General features: G+C 36.8%; 1 protein-coding gene across 3 annotated transcripts in view; it reads right to left on the reverse strand.

The window, feature by feature from the left end:
• The window catches only part of CCDC178 (coiled-coil domain containing 178), a 406037-nt gene that overhangs the window by 275525 nt on the left and 111912 nt on the right, over positions 1 to 18600 (reverse strand). For all 3 annotated transcript variants that reach the window (XM_043558557.1, XM_043558558.1, XM_043558559.1), the window contains one exon: positions 11589 to 11772. In XM_043558557.1, the coding sequence (XP_043414492.1) occupies positions 11589 to 11772 (184 nt within the window). The remainder of the gene's footprint in view (positions 1 to 11588; positions 11773 to 18600) is intronic.

Consider the following 18600-nt stretch of genomic DNA (forward strand, 5'->3'; position numbering starts at 1 on the left):
TGGAGAACGTTCCATGTGCACTGGAGAAGAATACATATTCTGCTACTTTAGGATAAAATGTTCTGAATATACATGTTAAGTCCATCTGGTCCAGTGTGACAATGACTTTTTAGATACAACACCAAAGCATGATCCATGAAAGAAATAATTGATAAGTTGGGTTTCATTAAAACTAAAGCCTTTAGGGGCGCCTGGGTGGCGCAGTCGGTTAAGCGTCCGACTTCAGCCAGGTCACGATCTCGCGGTCCGCGAGTTCGAGCCCCGCGTCAGGCTCTGGGCTGATGGCTCAGAGCCTGGAGCCTATTTCCGATTCTGTGTCTCCCTCTCTCTCTGCCCCTCCCCCGTTCATGCTCTGTCTCTCTCTGTCCCAAAAATAAATAAACGTTGAAAAAAAAAAAAAAAACTAAAGCCTTTAGCTCTGTGAAAGCCAAGGTCAAAAGAATGAGAAGTCACAAACTGGGAGCAAATATTTGCAGAAGACAAATCTGATAAAGATTGGTTATCCAAAATATACAAAATACTCTGGAAACTCAACAGTAAGAAAACAACCCAATAAAAGAAGCATCAAAGATGTTGGGGTGCCTGGCTGGTTCTGTTGGTAGAACATGGGACACTTGATCTTGGGACTGTTAGTTCGAGCCCCATACTGGATGTAGAGATTACTTAAAAGAGGAGGTCAAAGACCTTAACATGCAACTCACCAAAGAAGATATACAATGGCAAGTAAGTATATACTTCATATGTCATCACAGAAATGTAAATTAAAGCAACAGTGAAATATCACTACACAGCTATTACAATGGCCAAAATCCTGATTACTGACAACATCAACTATTGGCAAGGCTTTGGAATAACAGGAACTCTCATGCATTGCTGGCAGGAATGAAAAATGGTACAGCCACTTTGTAAGACAGTTTGGCAGTTTTTTACAAAACTAAACATATACTGGGGTGCCTAGGTGGTTCAGTCAGTTAAGCATCTGACTCTTGATTTTGGCTCAGGTTATGATCTCACAGTTCATGAGACTGAGCCTTCTGTTGGGTTATGTGCTGACAGTGCAGGTCCTGCTTGGATTCCCTCTCTTTCTCTCTCTGTCTCTGTCCCTCCCCCCACTCACACCCTCTCTCCCTCTCAAAATAAACATTTTTTAAAAACACACAAAAAAGTAAATATTTACTAATTATAATATCCAGCAATTATGTTCCTTATTTCATACTCAAAGGAGTTTAAAACTTATATCCACATAAAAACCTGCACATGGATGTTTCTAGTAGCTTTCTTTATAACTGCCCAGACTTGGAAGCAACCAAGATGCTCTTTAATAGGTGAATGCTTAAATAAATTGTGGTATATCCAGATATAGAATACTATTCAGTGCTAAAAAGAAATGAGCTATCAAGCCAAGAAAAGACATGAAGGAACCTTGAATGCATATGAATAAGTGAAAGAATCCAATATGAAAAGGCTATATATACTGTAGGATTCCAACTATATGGTATTTTGGAAAAGGCAAAACTATGGAATAAAAGATCAGTGGTTACCATGGTTGCCATCAGTGGGAGAAAGGCTGTATAGGGACAGCACCGAAAGGGCTTGAGGTATATGGGAAATCTCTGTACTTTCTCCCAATTTTGCTGTGACCCTAATGGTTCTCTAAAATATAAAGGCTAAAAGGTGATCCCTAATATTGTCATTATGAAATTTTGAGCCTGAATGAATTTTCTTTGGTTGGAGTATATGCCTACCTAGTGTCTGACTAGTTTATACTAAACCCAGCATCAGAAAACCTTGTGTACAAATTCTACACAGCTACCTAAAAGCAATGTTACTTTGGGAAAACCACTTCACCCCAAAATGTACATACTAGTAACAACTTCACAGTATTGTGACCACGAATTAATTAACATGTATAAAGAGTCTAGCCTATAATAGATCTGCAGAAAACTCTATTTCCTTTTTTCTTTTCTACTAAGTTTCCACTTAGTTCTAGTACTAGGATTTTTACCTGGAACCAGATGATCCTGATATTCTACTTTTCCAGCAAAACTCCAGTATGTTCAAGCAAAAAACCCTCTACATTCCTGCAGCTTGCACAAAATCCTTCTATTTAAATGTTGAGAAGTACTTAATATCTGATAAAAGCTTTCAAGATTTTCCTTGTTACAATATATTACATTCTTCAGACAACACTGAATGATTTTCTGTTCATTCCATCAATACCATAATTGAATACATATTACCCTTTTATTGATTTATCTTCCATCACTGTGGATAATTTTATCCTGCGACTTGGCTAATCACGTCTTTTCTGAATAGGTCAGTCACTGGCATTGAAGGTATGAAAAAATTGGGACAAGTCATCTGTAATAGCTGGAAAACTTCAGAACCTGACAAATATCTTGATTGTTCAGGGTGGTTTCCAGTGTAAAACTTATTAGGAATTGTACAGGTGCATCAATTTGAGGAAACATAATTCAGAAATTCCACCTCTAAGGTTTCAAAAGGTTATTTCTCAGAGTTAGGTCAGAGGTGGTAATGCTATAATTTCTAGAAGACCTGAATTAAGGACTAATGTTAGGCCAAGATCAACAAATACATAAAGTTACCTGCAAGAAAAAACATGATGCCAAGACTCAGAAAACTTTATAGATATTTATTACTTAGTCAACGAAAGACAGTGGAGGTCATTACAAAGGCAGAAACTACAAACTTGAATTATTCCCAACCTGATTTATCTAAGGACTATCTAGAAATTCATTTTTAATTCGTTACCATTCTGACACAGATACACATGTGTATATCACAGAAATTTAGTGCCCTATATATTCAGCTCAGAGATCAGTAGAAGTGTCTAGCAATGTGGAATTATTTCCTAACTTGAGTAATATCTTTCTGTTGCTTCTTTCTGGTTGTGTCTCAGCTACTATAGGGTAGGGAAAGGACTTGATTAACAATGCCTCAATGCTTTCAATTTCACTTGCATCAAACAAGGGGGACACTTACACTTTGCCTTAGGTTGCCAAAGCAAGTACAGAAGAGTTACCTCAAATTTGCATTTAACCTATAAATTGCATTTTATGGCATCAGGAAAACTTAGAAAAAAATAATTTAATGTAACATCCTTCTTAATAATTGAATGACTCAGGCTAGTGAAGCCATATAGCTGAACTATTAAAGGTAGGTTGTAACAGCTCTGAGATAATATGTGAACAAAGGTTTCCTGTCCAGTGAAAAAATTAAAACACATTGTTAAGTAGCCAAATCAGTGGTTTATGTATTCATTGATATCCTCAATGAAAAAAATTAATTATTGGTCATAGACAAATGCATATTAATGAAAAATGTTTTAAAATTATAAACGACATCCACAGTGTTATATATGCTAAACTATATGGAAAATAACATGATTTATATTTTTAAAACAACTTTGAGGTTAATTTTTACTATACGTGATTTCTATCATATTAACTTTGGCACATATATGGTATGAAAAAACCCTCTGAACAACCCATGATAAGGGATATGCGCACAATAAACCAACTCTGTTGAACAGGTGGATTCAATGGAGGAACAAAATCTCAGTTTCTCAGTAAAGAAACATTTACTGGAAGACAATCTAAGTATCCTAAATTTAGAAAGCACATGAGAAAGTCTTCACTGAATAAAGTGCTAGTGAAAGGCTTGAACACAGAATACAGATTCTATATTTTACAGATAACTATATGATAATAAGTCTTTGATAAGTAAATGCCAAAGATGGGAGAAGTGTGTGTGTGAGGTGTGATGGACAAAAGTAGCCTGTTAAAGTGGTCCCTTACAGGGGCACCTGGGTGGCTCAGTCAGTTAAGCGACCAACTTCAGCTGCAGTGATAATCTCACAGTTCGTGGGTTTGAGCCCCACATCAGGCTCTGTGCTGACAGCTCAGAGCCTGGAGCCTACTTCTGATTCTGTGTCTTCCTCTCTCTCTGCCCCTCCCCCACTCACACTCTGCATGTGTCTCTCCCTCTCACTCTCAAAGATAGAGGAGGAGCCACGATGGCGGAACAGCATGGAAGTTTTGTGTGTGTCTTGCGTCTATGAAATACAGCCAGACCAACACTAAACCATCCTACACACCTAGAAAACTGATTGGAGGATTAGCACAACAATCTGCACAACCTGAACCACAGAATTCAGCAGGTATGCGGCATGGGGAGGTGAACTTGGGGAGAGAGGAGCCGGCAGCAGGCAGAGAACCACGTTTGCAGGCAGAGAGAGGACGGAGACTGGGGCAGGGGAGAATACGGGAAAAGTACCCCTCCCCAAAAGCAGCTGGAGAGAAGGTGGAAAATTGGAAACAGCCGCAGGGACTAAACTAAAAAGGGAGAAAGGAGAAAGCAGAGGGTTTAAATTCCATTAAGACTGTAAACAAGGGGATCGCAAAGGCTGCAACTCCACAGCTCCATACCTGGTGGTGCTCTAGTGGAAGGGCAAATCCCCAGGAACAGAGTGGGTTCTGGGAGGTTCTCAGCCCACATGGGGAAAAGTGGCTCCAATGCTGGAAGGACATTTGGTGGAGACTGTTGAAGCCACCTGGTCCCAGCAGACCCCAGAAAATGGTCACATTTGCTCATGCTGGAACAAGGTCATTAAGTGTGAAGCCTGGTGCCAGATGTGTGTTGTGATTTTTCCATAATCCCTGAAAAGCTGCTGCTACACTATCTCATGAACTTTTTCTGGGGCGGGCTGGCACCTGGCCAGTCTTGGGGCACTCGCAGCAGCAGGGTCCAGCAGGCATTCCTGGGTGCAGCTGGCATTCAGCCACTGCTCAGTGAGACCCTCCCTCAGAGGGGCAGAACAGGTCAAAGCTGCAGTCCGTCAGAAGTAAGGGATGGGGAAAACAGCCACATCTGAGACAAAACTCGGGAGAGAGGTACTGCCTGGGGCTTGGTCACGAACAGTGAAGAAGCGGGGAGTGGACGGAAACTGAAGACAGAGGACGGGTGCATGATTGCTGATAGGAGAGAACAGAGTTCCCATACTAGAGACTGGGTAGCTGGGTGACGCCATTTTCACTGCTCCCACGCATACGCACCTACGAGTGCCCCAACAATCCACCCCAGTAGGCTAGCTGCGCCATCTAGTGAAGAACGGAGCCGTTACACTGAGCCCTGCACAACTGGGCCAACCTCACTCTTCAAGAACACAAGGCTCACCGCCTACTTACTTGATGGACTATAAAGTGCTACATAATCTGACTTCTAGGGGAAAACGAAGTAATTTCACCGCTATTTCAATCTATTAGCAGGTCTATCTATTCAATTTTCTTTTTTTTTTCTTTTTTTCTCTCTTTACACTATTCTTTTTCTTGAATACAGAAAGAGAAAAAATTCATTTTTATTTTCAATTTTTATTAAAAATATTTTTCTTTAATTTTTTTACTATATTTTTTCCTTTTGTGTAAATTTTTTCAAATTTTATCTTACTTCCATCATTCGATTTTAGTCTACTTCAGTGTATTCTCACCTTTTCAAATTTTCAAATGATTTCCTTGTTTTTTTTTCTTTTTTCTTTTCTGTTTCTTGTCTTTACGTGAATGAAGAAAGTGAAAAACTTCATTTTTCCCTTCAATTTCTATTAAAAATATTTTTCTTTAATTTTTAATATACTTTTTGCTTTTACATAAATTTTTTCAAATTCTATTTTACTTCCATCATTTTATTTTAGTCTACTACAGTGTATTCACTTTTTCAAATTTTCAAACGATTTCCTTTTTTCTTTTTTCTCTTTTTTGTTTCTTTTTCTTGAATAAAGAGAAAAAAATTCATTTTTATTTTTAATTTTTATTAAAAATATTTTCTTTAATATTTTTCCTCCTATATTCCTTACTTTTGTGTAAATTTTTTTCAAATTCTGTTTTGCTCCCATCATCTCATTTTAGTCTACTTCAGTGTATTCATTTTTTCAAATTCTCAAACGATTTCCTTTTTTCCCCTGTTTTTTTCTCTAATCTTTCAAACCACATTCAATACCCAGACCAAAACACACCTAAGATCTAGTATCATTTATTAGATTTTGTGTGTGTGTGTTTAATTTTTTAATTTTAATATTTCTTTAATTTTAATTATTTTTGATCTTAACTTTTCTACCTCATTAATTTCTTTTCTCCCTTCAAAATGACAAAATGAAGGAATTCACCCCAAAAGAAAGAGCACAAATAAACAACAGCCAGGGATTTAACCAACACAGATACAAGCAAGATGTCTGAACCAGAATTTAGAATCATGATAATAAGAATACTAGCTGGAGCTGAAAATAGACTAGAATCCCTTTCTGCAGAGATAAAAGCAGAAAAAAATAGATTGAAATTAAAAATGCTATAACTGAGCTTCAATCATGGATGGATGGAGCAGCAGCAAGGATGGATGAGGCAGAACAGAATCAGCAATATAGAGGACAAACTTATAGAGAATAATGAAGCAGAAAAAAGAGGGAGATTAAGACAAAAGAGCACAATTTAAAAATTAGAGAAATCAGTGACTCGTTAAAAAGGAACAACATCAGAATCCCAGGGGTCCCAGAAGAAGAAAAGAGAGAATTAGGGGTAGAAGGGTTATGTGAGTAAATCATAGTGGAAAACTTTCCTAACCTGGGGAAAGACACAGACATCAAAATCCAGGAAGCACAGAGGACCCCCATTAGATTCAACAAAAACCGACCATCAACAAGGCATATCATAGTCAAATTCACAAAATACTCAGTCAAGGAGAGAATCATGAAAGCAGCAAGAGAAAAAAAGTCCCTAACCTACAAGGGAAGACCGATCAGGGTAGCAGCAGACCTATCCACAGAAATATGGCAGGCCAGAAAGGAGTGGCAGGATATATTCAATGTGCTAAATCAGAAAAATAAGCAGCCAAGGATTCTTTATCCAGCAAGACTGTCATTCAAAATAGAAGGAGAGATAAAAAGTTTCCCAAACAAAAATTAAAGGAGTTTGTGACCACTAAACCAGCCCTGCAAGAAATTTTAAGGGGGACTCTCTGAGGGGAGAAAAGATGAATATGTATATATGTATGTATGTGTATGCATATATAAATATATATAGAGAGAGAAATAAATAAATAAATAAGTAAATAAATAAATAAATAAATACCAAAAGCAACAAAGATTAGAAAGGACCAGAGAACACCACCAGAAACTCCAACTCTATAAGCATGATAATGGCAATAAATTCATATCTTTCAGTACTCATTCTAAATGTCAATGGACTCAATGCTCCAATCAAAAGACATAAGGTAGCAGAATGGATAAGAAAACAAGATCCATCTATATGCTGTCTATAAAAACCCACTTTAGACCTAAAGACACCTTCAGATTGAAAATAAGGGGATGGAGAACCATCTATCATACTAATGGTCAACAAAAGAAAGCCGGAGTAGCCATACTCATATCAGACAATGTAGACTTTACAATAAAGACTGTATCAAGAGATGCAGAAGGGCATTATATCATAATGAAGGGGTCTATCCACCAAGTAGACCTAATTGTAAACATTTATGTGCCAAAGGTGGGAGCACCCAAATATATCAATCAATTAATCACAAACATAAAGAAACTCACTGATAGTAATACCATAATAGTACGAGACTTCAACACCACACTCACAGCACTGGACAGATCATCTAATCAAAAAATCAACAAGGAAACAATGGCTTTGAATCACACACTGGACCATATGGACTTAACACATATATTCAGAACATTTCATCCTAAAGCAGCAGAATATACATTCTTCTCCAGTGCACATAGAACATTTTCCAGAATAGACCATATACTGGGACACAAATCAGCCCTAAGTAAGTACAAAAAGATTGAGATCAAACCGTGCATATTTTCAGACCACAAAGCTATGAAACTCAAAATCAACCACAAGGAAAATTTTGGAAAGGTAACAAATACTTGCAGACTAAAGAACATCCTACTAAAGAATTACTAGGCTAATCAAGAAGTTAAAGAGGAAATTAAAAAGTTTATGGAAGTCAATGAGAATGACAGCACCACAACCCAAAACCTCTGGGACACAGCAAAGGCAGTCATAAGAGGAATGTATTTAGCAATCCAGGCCTTCCTAAAGAAGGAAGAAAGATCTCAGATACACAACCTAATCTTACACCTTAAAGACCTGGAAAAAGAACAGCAAATAAAACCCAAAACTAGCAGGGGCGCCTGGGTGGCTCAGTCGGTTAAGCAGCCGACTTCGGCTCAGGTCATGATCTCACGGTCCGTGAGTTCGAACCCTGCGTCGGGCTCTGTGCTGACAGCTCAGACTCTGGAGCCTGTTTCAGATTCTGTGTCTCCCTCTCTCTGACCCTCCCCTGTTCATGCTCTGTCTCTCCCTGCCTCAAAAATAAATAAAAACATTTTAAAAATTAAAAAAAAAAACCCAAAACTAGCAAAAGACAGGAAATAATGAAGATTAGAGCAGAAATTAGTGCTACTGAAACCAAAAAAAAAAAACAGTTTATCAGTGAAACCAGAAACTGGTTCTTTGAAAGAATTACAAAGTTGATAAGCCACTGGCCAGTTTGATCAAAAAGAAAAAGGAAGGGACCCAAATAAATAAAATCAAGAATGAGAGAGGAGAGATCACCACCAACACAGCAGAGATAAAAGCAATAATAAGAGAATACTATGAGAAATTATACACTAATGAAATGGGCAATCTGGAAGAAATGGACAAATTCCTAGAAACAAATACACTACCAAAACTGAAACAGGAAGAAATAGAAAATTTGAAGAGCCCCATGACCAGTAAAGAAACCGAAATTGTAATAAAAAAATCTGCCAAAAAACAAGAGTCCATGGCCAGATGGCTTTCCAGAGAAATTCTACCAAACGTTTAAGGAAGAGTTAACACCTATTCTCTTGAAGCTGTTCCAAAAGATAGAAATGGAAGGAAACCTTCCAAACTCTTTCTGTGAAGCCAGCATTACTTGATTCCAAAACCAGAGACCCCACTGAAAATGAGAACTATAGACCAATTTCCCTGATGACTGTGGATGCAAAAATCCTCAACAAGATATTAGCCAACTGGATCCAACAATACATTAAAAAAATTATTCACCACGACCAAGTGGGACTTCTACCTGGGATGCAGGGCTGGTTCAATATCTGCAAAACAATCAATGTGGTTCATCACATCAGTAAAAGAAAGGACAAGAACCATAAGATCCTCTCAATAGATGCAGAGAAAGCATTTGACAAAATACAGCATCCTTTCTTGATAAAAACCCTCAAGAAAGTTGGGATAGAAGGATCATACCTGGAGATCATAAAAGCCATATATCAAAGATCCCATGCTGATATCATCCTCAATGGGGCAAAACTGAGAGTTTTCCCCCTGAGGTCTGGAACAAGACAGGGATGTTCACTCTCGCCACTGTTATTCAGCATAGTATTGGAAGTCTTAGCCTCAGCCATCAGACAACACAAAGAAATAAAAGGCAACCGATGGAATGGGAGAAGATATTTACAAATGACATATCAGATAAAGGGTTAGTATCCCAAGTCTATAAAGAACTTATCAAACTCAACACCCCATAAACAAATAATCCAGTGAAGAAATGGGCAAAAGACATGAATAGACACTTCTCCAAAGAAGACATCCAAATGGCCAACCAACACATGAAAAAATGCTCAACATCACTCATCATCAGGGAAATACAAATCAAAACCACAATGAGATACCACCTTGCACCTGTCAGAATGGCTACCATTAACAACTCAGGGAACAACAGATGTTGGCGAGGATGCAGAGAACAAGGCTCTCTTTTGCACTGTTGGTGGGAATGCAAGCTGGTGCAGCTACTCTGGAAAACAGTATGGAGGTTCCTCAAAAAACTTAAAACAGAACTACCCTGTGACCCAGCAATTGCACTACTAGGCATTTATCCAAGGGATACAGGTGTGCTGTTTCAAAAGGACACATGCACCCCCATGTTTATGGCAGCACTGTCAACAATAGCCAAAGTATGGAAAGAGCCCAAATGTCCATCGATGGATGAATGGATAAAGAAGATGTGGTGTATATATATATATATATAATGGAGTATTACTGGGCAATCAAAAAGAATGAAATCTTGCCATTTGCAACTACATGGATGGAACTGGAGGGTATTATGCTAAGTGAAATTAGTCAGTCAGAAAAAGACAAAAATCATATACCTCACTCATATGAGGACTTTAAGAGACAAAACAGGTGAACACAAGGTAAGGGAAGCAAAAATAATATAAAAACAGGGAGGGGGACAAAACCTAAGAGACTCATAAATATGGAGAACAAACTGAGGGTTACCGGAGGGGGTGTAGGAGGGGGATGGACTAAACGGGTAAGCGGCACTAAGTCATTGTTGCTCTATATGCTAATTTGGATGTAAATTTTAAAAATAAAAATAAAACAAGTTAATAAAAATAAACAAACAAACATATTTCACTTAGCCTAATACCCTCCAGTTCCATCCATGTTGCTGCAAGTGGCAGGATTTCTTTTTTTTTTTTAATTTTTTTTAATGTTTTTATTTATTTTTGAGACAGAGACAGAGCGTGAGTGGGGGAGGGGCAGAGGGAGAGGGAGACACAGAATCCGAAGCAGGCTCCAGGCTCCGAGCTGTCAACACGGGGCTCCAACCCACAAACTGTGAGATCATGACCTGAGCTGAAGTCGGATGCTCAACTGACTGAGCCACCCAGGCGCCCCCATAAGAGACTCTTAAATACAGAGACCAAACTGAGGGTTGATGGTGGGGGGCAGAGAGGGGAAAATTGGTGAAGGGCACTTGGTGGGATGAGCGCTAGGTGTTGTATGTAAGCGATGAATCACGGGAATCTAGCCACCAAACCAAGAGCACAGGGTATACACTGTATGTTAGTCAACTGGATAACAAATGAAAGGAAAGAAAGAAAGAAAGAAAGAAAGAAAGAAAGAAAGAAAGAAAGAAACAAACAAACAAACAAACAAACAAACAAACAAACAAACAAACATAAAGTTGCCCCTTACATGTGGCAAAATGGAGTAGCCTTTGCCAGTGTCTATGCCAAATGGCATGGAGTGGCTATTTATCATATTTCTCACTTAGGAATAGGTTTGAGGCCTATGAGCAGTTCTTTCCACAGCACTGTGGTCTACTAATTATGTGGTACTCAGGAATTCAGTAACTTGCAGGCCTCCCTTTTCTTATATTACGCAGGGTGCAAGGGCACTTCCCAGCATCCCTTCTTCCAACCATAGGCAAGAACTCTTATACAGTATATATACAGGATGAGTTTAAACCAAGCACCACTATTCTGGTGACCAAGGTAGTTTAAAGTCAGTAAGAGCAAAAAGCAGACGTAAGTGTTGGTTAGCTACACTGAGCCTCATTCCTCTTCTATTTATTCTGGGCCTCTGAAGACAAATGATTTTATTCAGATTTACCAGAAGGAGGAATTTGTTTTAAAAGACTAGTATAGTTTAAATTAAAATCAAATTATCATCAATAAATCAATAAAATTCAGGTTAATCACCCCCCCTTTTTTTTACAACTTAGAAGAACACAAAGATACAAACCTTGAATTTTCTTCTCACTTCTGCTATTTTGTCCTCTAATTCCTCTGTTTTAAATTTGGTTAGGTGGAAAATAGCACCAAGGTGATAAGCTTGCCTGTAGAGTTGCTTAATAAATTCATCATTTTTCCCCCTTAGTTTCATCAAAGATTGAATTTCAGACTCAAACTCTGATTTTTTTCTTATACTATAAAAAACAAAGCAAAAGAATTGACAAGATTATTCCAAGAAGGTATATATTGAGGCAAATATATTTAATAGTAGTAAAAAAGGAACAAAGTCATATTTTATGTTGCCTAAAATATAAAATAACCAGATATTTAACTAAATCTTGAATATAAAAAATATGACCCAAAATTCCACTTATTTTCCTGCTTTTCCTGTTGGCTGCTCTTAATTGTCAGGCTGTGCTCAATCTCAAAAGGATAAGTGTATCAATAAGAAAGGCAGGTACCTCAAATGCTCAGTTTTCAGAACATTCATCCCTTCCTTCTAAAACAATCTATTCTTTCTAATCTTATATAAATTATTATTAATAAGAATCAAGTATGAGAAAAATCCAGTCCATGAAAAAGAGAAACAAAAGAAAACCAAAAACTAAAAGCATTCAAAAAGAAAACCCCCAGCTAAGGAAAAGAGTTAATAGAAAGAAAAGAGTGAAGACATTAATATCATTTTAAGATTGGATACCAACTTTTTCAGATACACACACTGAGGCATACAATGTACAAAGCATACATTCACAAATGAGGTAACCAAGAAACTAGCCAAAGGTATTCCACCAGATGTGCTACCTGGGCAAGGTCCACTGCATCACAGTAGGGGTTTTTGAGTTGTACTTGTTTGTGAAAGCACCAACTTACTATTGAAGTCTATAGGTTTATAGAAAGGTACGAACTACGATTGGGAAAAAAAAGACAAGAGACTGAGAACTCAACCAGGAGGAAAAGAAGAAATTTTTTTAAAAATGAAATAAATGAAAATAGAAACACAACATACAAAAAGCAGTTCTAAAAGGGAAGTTGATAATAACAAATGCCTCCATTAAGAAAAAGGAAAGATTTCGGGGCGCCTGGGTGGCGCAGTCGGTTAAGCGTCCAACTTCAGCCAGGTCACGATCTCGCGGTCCGTGAGTTCGAGCCCCACGTCGGGCTCTGGGCTGATGGCTCGGAGCCTGGAGCCTGTTTCCGATTCTGTGTCTCCCTCTCTCTCTGCCCCTCCCCCATTCATGCTCTGTCTCTCTCTGTCCCCAAAATAAATAAACGTTGAAAAAAAAAAAATAAGAAAAAGGAAAGATTTCAAACCACATAACTTTACATCTCAAAGACCTAGAAAAATAAGAACAAACTAAGCCCAAAGTTAGGAGAAGAGAAGCAATAACAACAATCAGAACTGAAACAATTGCATTAAACCAAAAACTATAGAAGAGATCAACAACAAAAAAGCATGGTTTTTAAAACATATGTAAACAAAGCTGACAAAACTTTACACGAAAAAAAGAAAGAGAAAACTCACATAAATAAAATCAGAAACAAAAAGGGCCACATTTCAACTGACAACTTAGAAATACAAACTACTAGGAATAATTATATGCCAACACATTGGATACCCTAGAAGAAATACATTCCTAGAAACACAATCTACCAAGACTGAATCATGAAAAATTAGGCAATCTGAACAGGCCAATAATGAATAGGAAAACTGAACCAGTAATCAAAAACTCCTAATTAAAAAAAACACTCAACCTGATAGCTTTATTGATGAATTCTACCAAACATTTAAAGAATAATTAATGCCAATTGTTCTCAAACTCTTCTAAAAAACTGAAGAGGATGGAAAGCTTCCAAACTCAATTTAAGAGGCCAGTATTACCTTGATACCAAAGCCAGATGAAGACATTACAAGAAAAGAAAATTATAGACCAATATCCCTGATCAATATAGATGCAACAAAATATAGATCTTCAACAAAATCCTACCAATCTGAATTCAACAACAAATTAGGTTCAAATACATAAATCAATAAATGTGATACACCACTTTAGTAGAATCAAGGATAAAAATGTGATAATCTCAACAGATGCAGAAAAAGTATTTGACAAAATTCAACATCAATTCATGATAAAAAAACTCTCAAAAATTGTATATAGAGGGAGTGTACTTTAACATAATAAAGGACATGTATGAATAACAAGTCCACAGTTAACATCATACTCTATAAAAAGCTGAAGATTTTTCTTCTAACATGAGGAAAAAGCCAAAGGTGCCCACTCTTAACCATATCTATTCAACATAGTACTAGAAGTCTCAGAGTATTTAGGCAAGAAAAAGAAGTAAAAGGTATCCAAATCAGAAAGGAATAGCTAAAATTTTCTGGTGGCAGATGACATGATCTTATATAGAAAGAACCTTAGGGGCGCCTGGGTGGCTCAGTTGGTTGAGCGGCCGGCTTCGGCTCAGGTCATGATCTCAAGGTCCGTGAGTTCAAGCTCCACGTCGGGCTCTGTGCTGACAGCTCAGAGCCTGGAGCCTGTTTCAGATTCTGTGTCTCCCTCTCTCTGCCCCTCCCCCATTCATGCTCTGTCTCTCTCTGTCTCAAAAATAAATAAACGTTAAAATTAAAAAAAAAAAAAGAACCTTAAAACCTCCTTCAAAAAAAAAAAACTATTAGAACTAATACATAAATTCAGTAAAGCTGCAGAAAACAAAATCCATATACAAAAATCTGCTGCCTTTCTATATACTAACAATGAACTATATGAAAAAATTAAAACAATCTCATTTACAATAGTATCAAAAATAATAACATATGTAGGAACAAATTTAATCAAGGATGTGAAAGAAAGAGCTATACACTGACACTAAACATAAAACATTGATGAAAGAGATTCAGGAAGACAAAGCTATGGAAGGATATCCTGTGTGTTCATGGATTGGTATAATTAATAATGTTAAAATGTCTATGCTGCCCAAAACAATCTAGAGATTCAATGCAATCTCTATGAAAATTCCAGAGGCATTTTTCACAGAGACAGAAAAAAAATCCTAATATTTGTATAGAGCCACAAAACACCCCAAAAATCCAAAGCAATCTTGAGAAAAGAAGAACAAAGCTGGAGGTATCACCCTTCCTTATTTCAAATAGTATTACAAACTATAGTAATCAAAGCAGTATGGTACTGGCATGACAAACAGACACACAAACCAGTAGAACACAATGAAGAACCCAGAAAAAAAAAAAAAAAACTTTGACAAGGATGCAAACAACACACAATGGAGAAAGAATCATCTCTTCAGTAAATGGTGTTGGGAAAACTGGATAGCTACATGCAAAAGAATGAAACTGGACCCTTATCTTACACCACTGACAAAAATTAAATTGAAAAGGATTAAGGAATTAAATGCAAAAGCTAAAACTATAAAACTCCCAGAAGAAACACAGCGAAAAGTCTCCTTGACATTTGTCTTGGCAATTATTTTTTGCCTTTGACACCAAAAGCACAGGAAACAAAGTAAAAAATCAACAAGTGGGATAACATCTAATTAAAAACCTAGTGCACAGAAAAAAAATCAACAAATTGAAAAGGCAACCTACTTAATGAAAGAAAATATATTTCAAACCATATGTGGTAAGACATTAATATCCCAAATATATAAGGAAATTATATAGCTCAGTAGGTAAAATCTAAAATACTCAACTAAAGAATGGGCAAAGGACCTGAATAGATATTTTTCCCAAAGACATAAAAATGGCAACTACGTGCAAAAGATGCTCAACATCACTATCTCCAAGGAAATGCAATTCAAAAACGTAATGAGATACCACCTCCCATCAGTTAGGATGGCTTTTATCAAAAAGACAGAAAATGCTCCAAGGATGTGGAGAAAGGGAACTCTTGTATACTGTTGGTGGGAATGTAAAATGGTATACCCATTATGGGTCACAGTCTAGGGGTTCTTCAAAAAATTGAAAACAAAACTGCCATATGATCCAACATTCACTTCTACATATATAGCTGAAGAAACAAAATCACAAAATCAATTTCTTGAAGAGATATCTGCACTCCTATGTTCATTGCAGCATGATTCATAATAGCCAGTATATGGAAACAAACTATCAATGGATAAATAAAGAAAATTCCACATATATACGGGATACTATTCAGTTACAAGGAACAATGAATGAATCCCGTCATTTGCAACAAGATGGATGGACTTACAGGACAGTTATGTCCAGTGATATAAGCCAGACAGAGAAAGATAAATGCTATGTAATCTCACTTACATGTGGAATCTGAAATAATTAACAACAAAAATGAATTCAGAAAAACAGTGGAATGATGTTTAACAAGGGCTGATTGGTGATGGAAATGGGAAGGACAGTGGTCAAGGTGTAAGCCTTCAGTTGTAAGATAAATAATCTCTGAGGACCTACTGTATAATATGGCAACTACAGTTAATAATATTGTGTTGCTTACTTGAAATGTGCTAAGTGTATAGACCTTAATCATATTCACCACAAGAGAATAACACAGTAATGACAGAAAATGTATGATGGGTGGTAATTATACCACAAAGTGCATGTATATCAAATCATCACATTTTACACCTCAAATATATAGAATTATGTCAAACATGTTTCAATAAAGCCGAAAATTTTTTTTAAAAATAGAGAGGAAGGGGAGCCTGGGTGGCTGGGTCAGTTGAGCGTCTGACTTCAGCTTGGGTCATGATCCCACAGTTGTGAGTTTGAGCCCCGCATCAGGCTCTTTGCTGTCAGTGCAGAGCCTGCTTCAAATCCTCTGTCCCTCTCTCTCTCTTCCTCTACCCTATTCATGCACGCTCTCTCAAAAATAAATAAACAAAAAAATAGAAAGGAAGTATATATAACAAAATTATATCTGAAAAATTTCCAGTACTAAAAAGCCAACATGGGTCACTAAAATGAAAAGTCTTACATAATGTTAAACTAGATATATTAAACACAGAGAAGTACACACACCCCCAGACATGGAATTGTAAAGTTTCAGTACTCTGAAATGGGAAGAGAAAATTCATAAGTTTTCCAAGAGAAAAAACAGATTACCTACATGAAATGATACCCAAATGCCATCAGATATTATTATCAAGCAAAACTCAATAAATGGTTGATAAATTTAGAGATCTAATGTATGAGATGATGACTACGTAAATTATGGTATCAAACACTTGGAGTTTGATAAAAGAGCAGATTTCAGGTGCTCTCATTACACACACACACACACACACACACACACACACACACACAAACACACACGTTAACTATATGAGAAGATGGTGTGCTAATTAGCTTGACTCTAGTAATCATTTCACTATGTATATCAAATCATCATGAGGTAAACTTTAAGTACATATAATTTTTTAAAAACTAAATAAAACATGAAAGTACCTTTAAATTAACTTTAAAATATGACTTTAGATCTAGAATAGGGTACTTTGAGAAATTTCTTATTTGAATGGATTGAATAGAAAACAGAATGTGAGTTTATGGGAACAGGAATGTTCACTTTAATTAAGATTTACTATAAAGAACAGAAGGGTAGAGCTGGGATTTAGAGCTCTATTTTATCTTAAGTTTGCTTCTTTCCTAAGATGAGTAATATTATGTAATGTCCGTATGCTATTAGAGAGAAGTAATAATAGTTCACAGGAAAGAGGAAATAACTGTAGCTACGAAGCCCGAGTGTGTAAAAGCAAATGGCATCCTCCTGGAAAGTGTGTGGGTGATGGGAACTCCACTGTAAGAGCTGCTTCCATTATTAGATTTAATACAGGAGAATATAGAGTATGTAAAGACAGATGCAAATAGGCTGGCAAGAAAAAGAGGTTAATTCTCATTTGACTGCATCTGTATTCTCTATTAAGTTTTGAAAAGATTGTTAGTGTTAAAATGAGAATAAGGAGGTCACTGCTGATAAACTCTGGGTGTTGTAGTTAGTGATGAATCATTAGATGCTACTCCTGAAACCAATATTACACTGTATGTTAACTAACTAGAATTTAAATAAAAACTTGAAAGAATGAATCAATCAATAAACAAATAAATAAATAAAATGAGGGTGATGTGGGTATTAGGAGTGAAGAGCGTGAGAAGATGTGAAATAGGGGTCAGGAAAACTGGACACTCTAAAAATTTTTTGGTAGTGCTGAATGTCACTTGAGATTCATAGCCACATACTTTAAGTTCTACTCGGCAGCAAATTTATTGCAGTGCTAATGAAGCTTAAATATGAGGGCCTCTAACTGACCCCAACCCCTTGTGAAGTCCTTTGAGTGTCTAACGGCATTTCACATGGTTGTACATTTTTGAATAAAGTTTGTGAAAATAATATATTCTAACCAAAATTTATTATTTTCTTTTCTAATATAATTTACCCTTTGTCAAGTGGCATTGGATTGGTTGTGGGAATTCGGTATTCATAAGCTTATATTTTTTTTTCATAAAGAGATCTCATGCTATAACATTTAGGGCCCACCAAAACAGGACCCACCCATGGTGAGATTAATTAATCTCAGCTGTGTCTTACTGTAGCCACATGCAGCTGTTTGGATCCTGCTTCAGTTCAATGATAGGGCTTTTCAAGTCACAGAAATAAAACTTGAAGGTGATTTAAATGAAGGGTTATTTTTAGTCAGATATAACTAGGCTCTGTGAGAAGAGAAGGAAGGACAAGAAGGTAGGATATACACATCTAGTAGGGATAACAGACTGATCATCTTAAAGTGTCAAATAATGGATCATCTTAAAGTGTCAAGTACTGGAAAGAGAGGTGTCAGCTGTGAGAGAGTAGATTCTTAAAACTGAAACCAGGAGGTGACTCTGTTATTGGAAGTGAGAAAATGTAGGGGTAAAATTGTAAGAGAAGGTGGTTGATATGATATGGAAGAAAAGACTGTTGGGAATACGGAGGTCTAAAAATTGAGAATCCAAGTTCTTACACATACTGAACACAGACAAATTCGGGTTTTGACTGCCT

Source organism: Prionailurus bengalensis, chromosome D3, assembly GCF_016509475.1.
Source record: "Prionailurus bengalensis isolate Pbe53 chromosome D3, Fcat_Pben_1.1_paternal_pri, whole genome shotgun sequence".
In the NCBI taxonomy this organism is placed as follows: domain Eukaryota; kingdom Metazoa; phylum Chordata; class Mammalia; order Carnivora; family Felidae; genus Prionailurus; species Prionailurus bengalensis.